This window comes from Equus asinus, chromosome 14 (assembly GCF_041296235.1).
Source record: "Equus asinus isolate D_3611 breed Donkey chromosome 14, EquAss-T2T_v2, whole genome shotgun sequence".
NCBI lineage: Eukaryota > Metazoa > Chordata > Mammalia > Perissodactyla > Equidae > Equus > Equus asinus.
The window spans coordinates 26020349-26036232 of record NC_091803.1 but is presented as its reverse complement, the minus strand read 5'-3'; the positions used below and the strand labels follow the sequence as shown (position 1 = coordinate 26036232).

At 42.2% G+C, this 15884-nt stretch overlaps 1 protein-coding gene across 2 annotated transcripts in view; it reads right to left on the bottom strand.

Moving 5' to 3' along the window:
* XPO6 (exportin 6) overlaps nucleotides 1-15884 on the bottom strand; it is a 96399-nt gene that overhangs the window by 19871 nt on the left and 60644 nt on the right. For both annotated transcript variants that reach the window (XM_014838016.3, XM_014838017.3), the window contains exons 10-14: nucleotides 11758-11866; nucleotides 10227-10319; nucleotides 9023-9092; nucleotides 1901-2060; nucleotides 48-140 (exon numbers count right to left, since the gene is read on the bottom strand). In XM_014838016.3, coding sequence (XP_014693502.2) covers nucleotides 48-140; nucleotides 1901-2060; nucleotides 9023-9092; nucleotides 10227-10319; nucleotides 11758-11866 — 525 coding nt within the window. The remainder of the gene's footprint in view (nucleotides 1-47; nucleotides 141-1900; nucleotides 2061-9022; nucleotides 9093-10226; nucleotides 10320-11757; nucleotides 11867-15884) is intronic.

The following is a 15884-nucleotide window of genomic DNA, read 5'->3' as shown; positions in this document are numbered from 1 at the left end:
GACAAGGTCTTTCCTGAGACTGCACAAACATCTAACGCTATACTTACACATCAATGAGATCAGGTTTCAATACTGATGGCACGGCAGTTTCAATGTTGTACAATTTTATCTGAGATCCATACAGAGTGACTTTGACCAACCTGTTGGCAAAGAAGAGGGAAGGAAAAACATTCAGCTTACGGACTAAAAGAGACAAAATGGACAAGGTACTAACAAAGAGCCCGAGGACGGACTTTTCATACAAAAAAGAATCAAAACCAGGCTTTCAATTTATCCCACAGATATAATCTGAGATGTGCATAAAGATTTACATACAAAGACACCAACTAAAGCATTACTTACAGTATCAAAAATTTTGAAAACTATATAAGTATTCAACACAGGGAATATAATATGTAATATATACAATAAAAAATGGTTAAGATGGGAAATTTTATGTTCTGTATACTTTACTACAGAAAAAAATTGGAAAAAAGTGTTTCAGATGGATAGATATATAATAAAGAAAATATATGAAAATGTTCACTGCAGAATCTAGGAGATGGGTATATGGGTCATTTCACTATGAAGTTGTGATGACTGATATATACATTGCTGAAGTATAAATTCAAAAAATATGGATTCCAGACAGAACGATATGTTCTATCGCTGCTCTCAGTGGAAATAGGCCTAGTGCCAGAAGAAGAGGAAAAAGGACTCTGGAAGTTGAAGCCCTGTGGTTTGGAAAGAGCACAGCACTTGGACTCAGGAAACTGGTTAAAGTCCACACGTTCCCCTCGTGAACTGTGTGACCTAAGGCAAGCTGCTCATCAGCTCTGGGCCAGAGTTTATCCACAGACAAAATGACAATACCTGCCCCTCAAGGTATAGAATGAAATAAAATGGACAAAACCACTTTGAAAAATTTCCTACTACTGTATGCTGCTTTTACAGTTAATATTACTCTGGCTTATAAAGACTTACTTAAAATTCTTAGCTATCTCTGCTTTTAAGCTAAGGGTAATAGTTAAAAAAAATATGGTATGCAAGTAATTGAGCTTAGGGCTTATTTCCCCTCGGTGTGTTACCAACGATACAGCTACTCGGCCAGTGAAAGCCTCAGCCATCTTGACTTCGGGCTGGACCCAGATCCACCCAGTTCTGATTTGATCAACTTGCTGGCTACCACAAAATGACCTGAACCTATCACGCACATTTTAAGCATATGACTTTTTAAGTGTGTGAGTTCAGAAGAGGGGAGGACTGGCTGGTAGGAAATGATCCTCAACAAATGTAGATGTGAACCCTATGAGGGACCCGAGACAGGGGAGTAATAAAAGGAGCTTGGTGGCTGAGGTTGGGAACCACCTCTCAGGTCAGGCTTGGAAGCTGCCAGCTTTAACTCCTTAGGAGCCTAACAGGACTGGAAAAACCAGTCCTACTATAATAGGACTGGAAAAAGGCCACCTCTGGCATCTGGCTACCTGGATAGTGCCTACCTATTTGTCCTTTTAGCAGGGCTTTCTTAATGCCTCTCTATCCTACGAGGAAAGACATCAAGACTGACCTCACCTGGTTTGTTGTGAGGCTAATCCTGCCTTTATATACAAGATCTTCAGTGAAAGAACAGCTTATATTTATTGAGTATTTACTACATGCTAGGCACTGTGCAAGTGCCTTATCTCATTTAATTCTCACAATAAACCTCTAAGATCTATGTCCACTCCATTTTACCTATGAGAGACCTGAAGTTCAGAGAGGTAAAGTAATTGCTCCATATTCACCTTGTACGTGGCAGAGCCTTGACTGACCTTGATTCTGCACCAGAGCAGAAGCTATCCGGCAAGATGCTGCCCCTCACACAAGAAAGTACAACTGAGCTCTGAGTTGGAATGGCTCCATAATGTAAGTGCCGGCCTACCTCTCCACGACCGTGAGGGCGTCGTTGAAGCGCGCAGCAAACACGTCTCCAATAAAGTACTCGGCTAACCGGCCCACAGCCTGCAGCAGGGAGCTCAAGTCCCTCAGGGAACAGTGCAGTCGTCGGCAGTCGTTCTCTGCTGTGATGTTCAGTCTGTGTCCTGGAACATAACCCCTCAGACAGTTTTTTACAGGAAGAACATGTTTTAGTTACCACCACACTTAACAGCTCATCCAGGAAAGCTACATTTAGCAAAACCAGTTCCTGAAACACAGCAACCCACAAGCTGCTTCCCAGTACTGAGCCAGGAAATGGGGCAGTCTTCACCTAAACCCATATCCACATGCACTCCAGGGCCAGAGGGATGACAGACAGAGCAGACGAAGAGGGACAGAGAGCCTGGGATGTGCTAACATGGACTGAGCACCTCAGCTGATTCTTCTTGACGCTGTGAAGTACTGATACCACCAATTTCACATCTAAGACACCCAGAGGGGCCCGGTAACTTTCCCAATGAGTCCTAGAGAAGGAGGGGCAGAGCTGGTCTCCTAAGCTAAGTCCACGTGACTCAAACCTGCTTGCCTTCTGCACATGGCCCTGCTGCAGAATGAAATCTCCATAGGCTGACAGGTGGGACTCACTCCTGTTCAAAGAATACGGTGCACTCCGCATTCCATCCCAGAGGTTTGTAGGTAGCACAGTCTGGAACCCAGGCACAGCACTTGGATTGAGAACACACAGATTCCCTGCCACTTGCTGGTTCTGTGCCAGTGAACCCTTCTAACTTCAGTTTCCATCTTTAAAATGGAAAAAAATGCTACTATCTAATTCACTATTTTAAGAGCAAAGTCAGAATGCATAAGAAAACTCTGTAAACTATAAAATACTCTTCAATATTTGTAATAATTATGAATAACAAAGAGCTAGTGATTTCTAAGGCCTGAAACTTTTACTTTTCAACATAAATTCTTCAAGCTGAGTGAGGAGGAAGCAAAGATGAAGCACAAAAACATCCTTAACTCAGCCACCTCCTTGCCCTCTGGACCCTTCTCCCCACAAAGGTCCACAAAAGACAGTAAGAATTGCCAAGCCAGAAGAGAGCGCTCTAAGTCTGCTAAAGCCCTCCTCACTCAAACAGTGAGATCACTGCCCATTGGGGACCTACAATCTCACCACTCCCTACATACTTTTCACACCTGCTCCCTCCTGCCGGCACTTCAAGTTTTTATTCTCTGTTGGAGGCAAAAGCGGCAAACTGGTTATCACCAGCACCCTCCCACAGCACTCCACGAGCATCTTCCTAGAACCCAGATCTAAGCACACAGCTCCCCTTAAGCAAAGTGCCAAACCCTCCTGGGGCTCTCTCCAGCTAAAGGAGAGCCCAAACTCCCAGCATCAACTCTAGGTCTCTTGTGACCTTATCTCCTCCTCCTCTTCCACTCTACTATCATCTGGACCCACTGATTGACTCCCTGGCGCTTCGTGTCTCTGCACCTCTGCTAAACTGGTGTCTCTGCCTGGACTGCCCATTTCATCCTCAGCCCATCCATGCCTTGCATGCTCTTACATAACCACCAGACTGACATAAGCATCATCTCTTCTGGGAGGTCTCCCCTCTCCCATCTCCCAACAGAGGGAACGTGCTTCCCTCCCCTCCTGCATTCCTCCAGGGCACCTCATGCACATATGGAGATAAACTAATATTTACAAGTCTGTCTCCTCACTACTATGAACTCCTTCATGGTGAGGGGCTATGCCCAGGATCGCACAGCACATGGGATAGAATGAGTGACCACAAAACAACAGAACAGAGAGCAAACCAAACAGAGCAGAAGAGGGAGTCTCAAGTGCTTAATTTCCTCATACTGCCCTTGGGAATGTTCACTTTATTATTTAAAGGTGAATATGGATAAGCAACACCCATAGAGAGGAACACAGCAAGGCCAAACATCTAAGAAAGTGGTGGATAAAGTAGCAAATCTGATGCCTCAAATCCTACACCGACTTCCAAGTGACAAGGCTGGAACAGAGCCTGTGACAGGCCCCAAGGGAGGACAGGAACCTGGAAAAGGGGTCACTTTGGCCAGGGCATTGTTATAGTGGATCACATCCCAAGAAGCAGGAGAACAAAAGGAAGGAGCAAATCAAGGAAGGACCTTACAAGGGGAGACCTAGAGACAAAGGCCAGCTTTGACCTGCCCCCAATCACCTGGTTCCTCCCTCCTACAAACCACACAGAGAGCAGTGCCTCAGTGCAAAAAACAGGACTCTCAGCCTGCAGACAGCCCTGCAGAGGCCAATGGAGGGCATAAGCCAGCTCCTCTAGTCAGAGCCAGAGGATGACCACTCCACACCACCAGCCAGATGACCCCACAGAACAGAGAGAACCAGAAAGTATTTCTGGTCATGCCTGGTCACGTTAGAGGGAACAATGCCTCTCTCCTCATCCCCTAGTTAACAAAAGGGCCACTATTATACATCATCTGAATGTCAAGGATTTTCAGGGTTGTAACTATGTAATTGACTCCCAGGGTAAACTTCTAAGACCTATTGTTCCTTTGCACATAAACAAGCCTTAAAGCTCTGTGGGAAAGAAATTCTTATGAAAAATACACCCTAAAAATTGGATGGGGCTGTACCATAGGCCCCAAAAGAGATGAGGCCAGCTTTTCTTTCAAAGAGCAATATGGATAGGTTTTGAATCAGCATCAATAGCCCCTCACCCTCCCTGTAAGAACCCATCTTCATCTTCCACCAAGCTCTACCCTGATCACTAGTTTTCAACTTATTTGTTGTACTTAATACCTAGAACTAGGTACCCTTAGGTATACCTAAGAACTAAGTTCTTAAATATTTTAAGCATAAAGGGAAACATTCTGTGTTTCTCTTAAAAACCAAAGAAAAATACCTCCTAAATCAAGTTTCCACTTGAGTACAGGTGCTAATAGGTAGCCACTAGACAGCTTCAAAGTCATCCTGACCAGGCCTTCCCTCTTCCTCTTTGGCCCCTACATCTACACAAAGGCATCTGATGCATGACCCTTTCCCCAGCATTGCCCCTTCTCCCTGCTCTTCAGCCTCTTCCTGGACACCTCAAATGAATGCCAAGGAACCCAATGCCTCTTGAGCGAGTCTTCCATCTCTGGAGAGCTTGCTCAAAAGCACAGGAAAAATCTGCCTCTCTATAATTCCTCCTCATGATTCCTGGTCCCCTCCCTTGAATGTAGAACACAAAACAAACCTAAGCCTGCTGACACACGACAGTCTTGGGGAGGTGTGAAGACAGTTAACGTTCCTGCAAATCTCCTCTTGGCTTAAATACACCCCTCCCTGGGTCCCTTCCATTTACCACATCACCCACCTTCTGAGAACCTTGCCTTCCTGATCACTCCCCTCTAAACCTGCCCTAACTTGTCTAATAAAGAGCAGTACCTAGAACGAAAGAGCTTGCAACTGCTGTATATTTTAAATTAAGTTTAGACCACATGAAATTGCTGATATTTGACTATTTCTGACCTAATAAAACTGCCATTCCATATAATTCAACTTAATACATATGTGCCATCTAAGGTTCATGTTAATCAAGACTGCAGCTGGTTCTTCCCTGCGCTTTCTGCAAGGCAGACAGTCACTCAGGCAGTACATACTCCAAATCAAAGTCTCTGTCCCCACCCCCCAGCCCAGAAACGTCCTATCACCACCACTACAAACAGGTAGGGACTGCCTCAACTGGAGGGGGTGGGCTAGAGTTCTCACTGTGAAAAGCTGTTCAGATTCACCCACATTTTCTTCTGTTTGCCTAAGGCTCAGAATTCCCCTCAATGGCACAGAACATTTGCAAAGTGGAACCTTCACATGAGAATACTGCTACAATATAGGTTTTAGAGAAATAAAACATCACAGCTACACCAAAGTCCTATATTCCATAATCCAAGTCATATTGAAGCTGGCTAGATGTGCTCTAAGCCACACCCAAAGAACAGCTCCCTGGCAAGTCACTGCCCTGGAAAAAACATCTTAGTGTTAAATACAACTGAACTTTCTATTTTTGGGGGGACTGTGGAGGTGTGAATATTAGCATTAGAAGTAGTCTACTCAGAGAACAAACAAGTCATAAATGAACCTGAGCAGAAAAATGTTAAGTCCAAAGTCTTATATACTGTAGATGAAGTAATCTCTTGGGCAGGAAAGTGTGCATGGCTAAACAGAAAAGTGAATAGGGTCACTCAGAGCAGAAATACTGCCCCAATGAGGGAAGATCTCAATGAGGAGGGGCAGATACACACAAAATGGACACTTTAAGCCATGTGAGGACACAAATGCAGTACAAGGGGCATGCCAACCAATGAGAGGGTTTCTCAAACCACAAACGGTGAGAAAGACAGAGAGAGAGAACAAAGGATGGCCTCCCATGGGTAAAAGGCACACAGCAACTGATGTGCCATGGTGACAACGTGCTTTGCCTTAGATATTACTGAGGAAGTAGAAGCTGGAAGATCAGCAGTAGTAAACAGTAAGACTCTCATCCACTGACGCTCCAGAGGCCCAAGAATTAAAGGCTGGCCATAAGGTAAATGAAAATGAAAGAAGTGGGCTATAACGTATCAGGGGAAAAGATACCATGCTTCCTGTTAAGGGTAATAAGGCTGACTAACGTAGCATGGAGGTTACTTGCGGGGGCAAATGCCCATGGGAACCAGGGAACAAAATGTACTCAGTTTCCAATTTTTAATTGCTTTTGCATTGGAAACTTGGCTTTTGAGCTACGAAGGGATGGGAGAATGCTTCGCCAAGGATAAGAGAGCTCTTTTTAAAACTGGAAATAAGTATTTCTCTGGCCTGAGAAGTCTGCCACTGGAGCACACACCAAGGAATAGTAGGGATGAGATTTATAAACGACCTGAAAGAGCCAAGCACACTGCGAAACTGCCAATAAACGGGCTTCAGTGAGAGCACACAGACGATATTCCATTTAGAGAAAAATAAATCAGAGCACCCTTCTTGGATGAGAAGCTCTAGGTTATCAATTATGCCTCAGAAAAAGGATTTAAGAACCACTGTAGATTTTTTCCTGAAGATAGACCCAACATAATGTAAAAAAGTCAGCTATAACACTGAAAAGGAAACTTAGGGGTCAATTTGTTGGGGAAGGAGTACAAGCTCGATTTTTTTTTTTAATTTTGCTTTTTAAAAATTATTTTTATTTTTCCTTCTTCTCCTCAAAGCCCCCCAGTACACAGTTGTATATTTTTAGTTGTGGGTCCTTCTAGTTGTGGCATGTGGGACACTGCCTCAGCATGGCTTGATGAGTGGTGCTAGGTCCACAGCCAGGATCCGAACCGGTGAAACCCTGGGCCACTGACGCAGAGCGTGTGAACTTAACCACTCGGCCATGGGGCTGGCCCCTGATTTTTTTTTTTTAAGGTCAAGAATAACGTCTTTACAGGCCTCCCCAGTGGCGCAGCGGTTGAGTTCACGTGCTCCACTTTGGTGGCCTGGCATTCACCAGTTCAGATCCCAGGTGCGTACCTAAGCACTGCTTATCAAGCCATGATGTGGCAGGCACGCCACATATAAAGTAGAGGAAGATGGGCACAGATTTCGGCTCGGGGCCAATTTTCCTCAGCAAAAAGAGGAAGATTGATAGCAGATGTTAGCTCAGGGCTAATCTTCCTGAAAAAAAAAAAAAGAATAATGTCTTTAGGGTGCTGAGTACATTCTAATTTGAATAGTGGCCCTGAGGGAGAGACCACCAGGGCACAATATTTTCCAAGAATGGATTCTGGAAACATCTGGAGCATTTGTATACAGTCAGAAGATTTTCATTAATGTTGAGAACATATTTTACAGGCATGTTTGCTTTGAAAAGTCATCTTTAAAGTTCTGTATAAGCTATTCTTAACCTATCTACAAAACCAGGGCCTTTACTTGGGACATGCCAAGTCCCATCAACCTCCTGGGGCCCAGTGGACTATTTAGAAGCTAATACAGTCATGGAAACAAGACATCACTGGCCACCAAGAAAGGCAGCCTCAGAAAGAGCCTCCCGTGGAGGCTCTGCCATGAAGAATAAGCTCATCCAGGAGATGGGCTGCACCCTGGGCAGCTCTGCGCCAGCTTAAACACAGTTACACAACAGAGGGCCTAGAGGCCAGGGCCAGGCATCATTCCTGTAAGGAAAACACTGAAGAAGAGCAGTGCAAAACGACGGCAAGAGATGTGCTGCACAGCTGTTTTTACAAGCACAATATTAAGTCTGTGGTGCTTTCAGCTGGCAAAATGAATGTCAGATTTTAGTTAACTCAACTTTTTATCATTCCCCATTACAGCATCTTGGGACTAGCACTAAAGACCTATGTGACTTTGGGTAAATTAACATCAATTTCCTCTGTAAAACAAGGGTAAAATCGTTAGTACTTATACCTCACACAACAGTTGAGAGAATTAAATAAGATAACATAAGCAAATAATACACTGCCTGGTATGTAACAAGTGTTCTACAAATGGAGGTTACTATTATTATTATTATTAAGAAAATAACCAAAAAATGCTAAGCCTTAACCCCAAGCAGGTGAAAGCTGTAAATGGGAGCCCAAAGCCTTTCTCACTAGCTGTAGTCAGCACCGCCCAGGGGCCATTTGCAACAGGAGAGCTAACCACTGTTAGCTCTCAGCGTGCTCCGCCAGGAGTCTGCCTGCTGCAGAGCTGCTCCTGTGCCCTCCTGATTTTAAACACCAGAGAAGAAGACAAGAGCACAGTGCAGGAAAGTCCAAGGTCATTTTTTTTTTCCAGCGCACTTGCTGGTTTAAAGGACATCAAGAAATATTCTAATTGCTAGGGTTTTTTTTAAAAGCCCTACTTCTTTGCTCCAAATTATCTTCTTTCTCTCTCAAGCAGCTCTTCGGAGGATCGTATCATGGCCTCACCTTTTACCACTCCTATAGCTACTTTTCATCATGATTTTCCCTTTTTTAGTTTTCCATGTTTAGAAGTAGAGAGAGATGGAGCAACAAGGAAGGCAGTGGAGAAATTGTGTTCTGACAGCAAAGAAGGCAGTAATTAAGTATTAGTCCAATTTTTTTTTGAAGAGTTGGTTAAATTAGAAAAGAAAAACCAGTTTACCTGACCCTGAAGTAACTATAAACTGCTGTAACCCCAGATAAACTTCTAAATTGTCCTGAAGAACTGGGAACTGAAAACAAAGAAACAAAGATTTAAAACAAAACAAAAACCATAAATGCAAGTTTTAACAGCATTTTAACATTAAAACAGTACAAGTCCCTGTGGGGAGAGGGGCCAGATAAAAAACTTTTCTCTGGGAACCTTGACATGCAGCTAAGAAGCGCTGGCTCCCTTCAGTGCCCCCTGCCACCAACAATTTCTATAATTGAAACCACCAATTAAGATTTGGAATAAGAAAGAAAACAACACCAGTTTGATACTTTTTTTTTCAAAACAAAGCAATGAATGCTGGGGTATGACTATTATGTTCCCCAAAGAGGACATCAAGCCCCAAAATGACCTCCTAGAGCTCTGAGACAGGGCCTATCTCCCTTCAACTCCAAGGGACATCTTACCCTTGAGAAAAATATAGATACATCTGTATTAAAGTGAAAAGACTGGCCAAATTATGTGGAAGTCAGTTTCCCTTACTCATTTTGCAGACAGGACCTTCAAAACCAAGGCTGTATCTTTTTTTTCTAAAGCTGCCAACATACCATTAAGATAAAGATAAAACTTTAACGTTACAGATTCCTAAGAAAGGCAAATGGCAAAATAAAATGGCACTTTCCATAAGAGAAGAAAAGATACAGCTGGGTTGTACAATGCAAAGCGGACCCCAAAAAATTATCTTGCTTTGCAAGAAGAGCTGGACTTAGGAAATCTCCTCAAATAAGAAGCACCACTAAGTGAACGAAGTCAGTCCTTGTGACTGAAGATTCTAGCACATAAATATAGACAGAGAGTGCCAGCAATTTACCAAGGGTAAGCTTTACAAAGGCTAGCTTTTCAGCAATGTAATTTTTATAAATAAATTCTCTACTTGAACCAGGCACTTTTGAGCTACTGATGAAGGCTCAAAGGCATTAGTAAAATTCATATTCTATCCAAGAGTTTAGGAAAGAAAGACAGGGCTTCTAAAAGCTGATTTAACATATTTTGGGAAAATATTAACATTTGTTAAAATTGGTCATTATGGTAATTATTAATCTCTGTTTAACGTATATATATTTTATAATACCAGTGAGCGAAAAAGCCTTACTACTCATGCTATATGTGCAGGGAAATAATTAGGCTCTTCACTCCCCTCCAAATGGTGAGTTACCAGTGTTGAGAAGGCATGTGTGGGCAGGAGCTCCATCACTTTGGCCACTACCTCCAAGCTCTGGCGTAAGTACCGCTGCCACTCTGTCTGCTGCTGTGGGGGGAACACAGAAGGATCAGCTCTCCCAGACGGGCAGTCTTGTCATTCTCCCTGCCAATCTTTCCTCAACCTCAAGTCCACCCTCATATATAAACTTCTGGAGAAAAGGCAAATGACGGAACAAGATCATTTCATCCTTTAAAAAGGCCAAGCTAAAATATATATTTTTTAATTCCAATAAATTAATTTCATAAAAAGCTATTTCCTCAGAAAGCAAATGGATCCATGAAGAATGACCTACTTTTTCAGTCCTAGGAATACAGAGAGAAACAAGTCACTTATGAAACGCTCAAGTCCTCTCTAAGTCATCCCAGCTACAGGAATTGGTCACTCATTGCCTTCTGAGATGGTCCATTACCATGTTCCTGTAAGCATAACTGACTACATCAGTGCCACTCAAAGTACGGTCTACAGACAGGAAGCATCAGCATTTCCCGGGGGCTTGTTCGACAGGCAAATTCTGTGGAAGCACCCCGACCCCAGACCTCCTGAATCAAAATCTGTTTAACAAGCTGTCCCAGTAATTCCTATCCATGCTAAAGTATGAGAGGCACTGCCCTAAATCACAAAGGTAAGAAGTGAAGCTAAAATTTCCCAAGCACTTACTATGCACCAAGCACGCAGCTAGGCCTTCCACATGGGTGACCCTCATGTAACTGTCAACAAAGGTCAGCCAGACTTATCATTCCCTTTTTGGGAGATGAGGAAATTAAGGTTCAGAGAAATTCAGTGACCAGACCTCTAGCAAGGTCCCAAGGTTGCAGTGATTCAAATCCAGGCCACCTAATTCCAAGTACAGGGCTCTTTCTGGCCCAAACACAGCCACCCTCAGGGTCTTGAGCAGGCCACAGTCACTGTTATTTTGAGAGCCAATGACTTGAAAATTTTAAAGTGCATGGTGGTTAAGAAAAAGAACACTGGAGTTGTGTCCTTAAAGACATTTTCTTTATCAATATTGGGCACACCAACATCAACAAATTCAAGACTGATTTTAAGAGATATCAGCTTACAAAATAAACCGAAAAGAAATTTCCTTTCATTCCAGCCTTATCATTTAAGTATCTCTTTAACTATTTCCACCAGCATCCAGCTAGCTTTTATTTGTTGCCCAGAGTGGGGAGGAGAGGTATGAGTACAAGGCAGGGGAAATAGGCAAGATACACAGTTCTTACTACTTTTCACTGTGCATATGGCTTCTCTGCTTACATCTCTAGCCCATATAGGTAAAAATGCCTATAAAACTTTTTTTTACAGTTCATGAACCCAGAGACCAGTAGGATATAAATTTCAAAAGCACAATTCAAACTGAAAGACTACTCTGGCTTAAAAATAGATGGTCTCTGGAGCAGAAGGTTTACAGGTTCCAAGTCTCCATCTTGACTCATACCACAACACGACAATGACTAAAGGTCAACTAGAGTGTGCTCCTTACATCGTCATCCAGAGTCTCGTCATCCAACTCCTCCAACTGGGCCTGGTTGTATCTGAACTGGATTCGATTCAACACCTCCGTGAGCAAAAGGACTAGGGCATCTTCGTACCTATGTGGAAGGGAGAAATTCAACATCAGGTGAAAGCAGACTTTTAGCCTAGGATTTTGAAAAGGCCTCCTGCACCATGAAGGAAATAGTGTCCATGTTGGATTACCATACACAAGAAGCATCAAACTAAAGTTTATGGGTTGGCAACTGTGTGTGTGTATATGTGTGTGTGAGAGAGAGAGAGACAGCATGTGCGAAAGAGGGAGGGAGAGAGGGTGTGTGAGTGGAACAGTAGCAGGGGTATTTCTTTATCTAACTCTATATATTGTAATACTCAGAGCAACCACTTAAAAAACTCATATAAAGAGATATAGCCAAACACTCAATAGATAGATACATTGAAAAGGAAAAGTAAATTTGTCTGCAAGTCTCAAAATAAATGAAGCAAACACTGAGAGAACTGAAAGGAGACACAGACAAATCCACAGTTATACCAAGAGTTCTCTTCCCTGGTAACTGACAGAATAAGCAGGATAAAGATGATGGGTAGGATACTATCAACCAGCCTAACCTAACTGGCATTTATAGAACATTCCACTCAACAAAAGGAGAATACACACTCTTTTCAAGTGCACAACAATCACCAAGAAGACTAGGCCATAACACAAACCTTAACAAATTGAGAAGAAGTGAAATCACACAAACTACATTTGCCAATCATAAAAAACCAGAAAATGTTGGGGCCAGCCTGGTTGCACAGCAGTTAAGTTTGCACATTCTGCTTCGGCAGCCTGGTGTTCACTGGTTTGGATCCTGGGTGCAGACATAGACACCACCTGTCAGGCCATGCTGTGGCAGGCATCCCACATATAAAGTGGAGGAAGATGGGCATGTATATTAGCTCAGGGCCAGTCTTCCTCAGCAACAAAGAGGAGGATTGGCAGCAGATGTTAGCTTAGGACTAATCTTCCTCAAAAAAAAAAACCAAAACAAAACAAAACTAGAAAACATTAACAAGATATGTGAAAAGTCTCCAAATATTTGGAAATTGAACAACAAAGAAGAAATCTCAAGAGAAATTAGAAAATATTTTAAACTGAATGAAAAGGAAAGTACAACATACTAAAATTTGATGGGTAAAGCTAAGCAGTACTTAGAGGGAAATTTATAGCACTAAATGCTTATATATACAATGGAGATAAATCTATAGACCTAAAGTTCTGAGAGTTACATAAAATTATACATGCTAAGGTAACTCCATGGGAGGTGCTCAATAAATATATGATTAACGAAAGAACAAATGAACAAAGAAATGAATAAACATGCAGGCAATAAAGAGACAAAATTTCAAGTCAGATAACCACAAAGAACTGAAGAATAATTCTAGATAGCTTTTTCAACTCAATGAAACAACTAAGACCCCATTCGCTTGCTCCCTGGGGCAGTCAACAGCATAAATTTCTCTTAGGAGGACCTGGAAAGCTACTGGAACCCTGATACAAACCTAGTTAACATCTTTTATTAATTATATCAAAATGTCATGCATCATAATGGCACTTCCTCTTCATCAAGCAGAATAACCCTTTCGGAAAAAAAGGGCAGCAAATTTTTCTCACACTCACCCACATTTGTTTACAGTCCAATATAGTGTCACCCAGAATCCCTAGCTGGCCTGTGACTAGCACTGCCCATATTCTCAAGACAAAGGGTTTCACAGGATATGACTCAATAACTTTAGGTTGCTTAACTCACTTCAGGTTTCCTCATCTTCCTCTGAAAATAAGTTTCTACACAGGTGGCTCTCTTCACTTTGACAAGCACAAAGAGAAGGAAGTGAGAGAAAAGGGAAGAGAACCAATATTTATTGAGCAGCTACTGTCAGCCAACATAGCTTACACACATTGGTTCGTTTAATTTTCTTAACAACTAGTAAGGTAGGCACAACCATCCCCAAAGTACAAAACAGGAGAAGACGACTGAAATTTAGGTCTTTCCACACCACCACTTCAAAATGGAAAATCTCCACTAAGAACCTCCTCAGCAATTTCGTTCAGCAGGGTATGTCACAGAACATTTATTCTATTAACACTAGGACTCAAGTTCTCTAAAGTCCCCACCAGCTCTGATCAAGAAACTCAAAAACGGAAAAGAAAAGAAAAGACACTCGAGCATCCTTACTGAGCAAGGAACAGAGCTCCAATTTCCAAGCTCCTAGGACCAAAAATAAATCCACGTACATTTGTGCTTCTAAATTTGTAGCCTACAATGCCTACCACTTTGCTGTAACAAATGATGCAAAACCTTAAACCACAACGGACAGGAACTGAGTGCTGCCTCTGTGACTTAACCACACCTATGTTTCCTATTACAGACACCAAGAAAACATTTTTGACTACTTCCTGCAAGATGAGTTGCTTCTGAAATTCTGGCTCAAACCACAAATTGATTCCAAAAGCACCCCAACTTCTTTCAGATATATTTTATCAGTTGAAAAACATCTGATCACATTTACATGCTCTTGGTCAGGATGAATGTGGTAACTACCAGTAGCCAGTGCTCTTTTATCAGCTGCTTCCTCAAAACAGTACATCTCTGATATATTGGGGTCTCTCATAACCTAAGGCAGTGGTTGCCAAACTTTCAAAACTTTCATTTAAAAACTTTTGAGCACACACTTGTATAAACGTATAGTATAAGAGATGACATGAAAAATAGACACATGAAAGTTCAACTCTTTTCTTTGCTCCCCTCAGGGGACTACCTTATACACCCCTCTGTGCAGTCTACCATTCTAGACCACCAGGGGGTGGCTGATAGACAAGGGGTTCCCCCAGATGACAGTTACTATTTAATGGCATATACCACAGACTGGCTTTGAAGGTTTGGGGGTTTTGTTTTTTAAAGGCCTAAAAGTGTTATTGTGTATTTTTTTTTTTTAAAGTCATGAAAAATTAGAAAGCTTCATTTAGGATGATAATCAAATGACCAAGGAGAAAAATCCCACTGTTTGAGGTGGTCAGCCACACTGACAACTGTGATATCAAGACAACCGATCAGGCAGGCCAACGTTGGCAGGTGGGCTAAAGACCTTTAGGCTGTCCAGGGGCCCTATCACCCGACTCCATGGTCACCCCCACAGTCAAATGACAGGAACATCTTCTATTACTTATTGTCACTGTTGTTCTCACTGTGACCATTTATTGAGTGCCTAATAATACACGCTAGATGCTGTGTCAGGTATTTCATATACATGATTTCCTTGAATTCTAACCATCCTATAAGAAAGGTTATTAGTATGCTCATTTTGCAAGAGGAAATGTGATCAACATGTAACTTGACCAAAAGAAACACTGCTACGACAAAGCAGAAAAGGAATTTAAACTCTCTACACCACTATTCCTTTTATTGGTACAATAATCAGCACAAGTGTATATTTAATACTTAATAATCGGCTAGTGTATATTTTCTCAGTGGAACCATATTCTCCACACCTAAAGCACATTTGTACTGTGCTTTAAAAAGCACTTTCGAGGCCAGCCCCGTGGACGAGTGGTTAAGTTCGCACACTCCGCTTTGGCAGGCCAGGGTTTCGCCGGTTCGGATCCTAGGCGCGGACATGGCACCACTCACTAGGCCATTGTGAGGTGGCATCCCACATGGCACAACTAGAAGGACCCACAACTAAAAACTATACAACTATGTACTGGGGGCATTTGGGGAGAAAAAGCAGAAAAAGAAAAAGAAGAAGAAGATTGGCAACAGTTGTTAGCTCAGGTGCCAATCTTTAAGTAAAAAAAAAAAAAGCATTTTCATATTAATCATTTCGTCAGCGTATTCTTCCAAATAGCCTGAGAGGTGTGAAGAAATAGCCACCATGAAATATAGCAAAATCAGGCACAGTCCTAGAACCAAAGGATGAGAGGGTTTGGCATATAAGAAAAAGAATTTGGTGGAAGTACCTTTTTTTTGAAGAATCTCATTCAAAAACAGTTAAGTTTGCAAATTTACCAAAAACAGGATCTACTGTTGTGTAATAAGGTTTCTGATACATGAATATACTACCCATAACCACATGTGA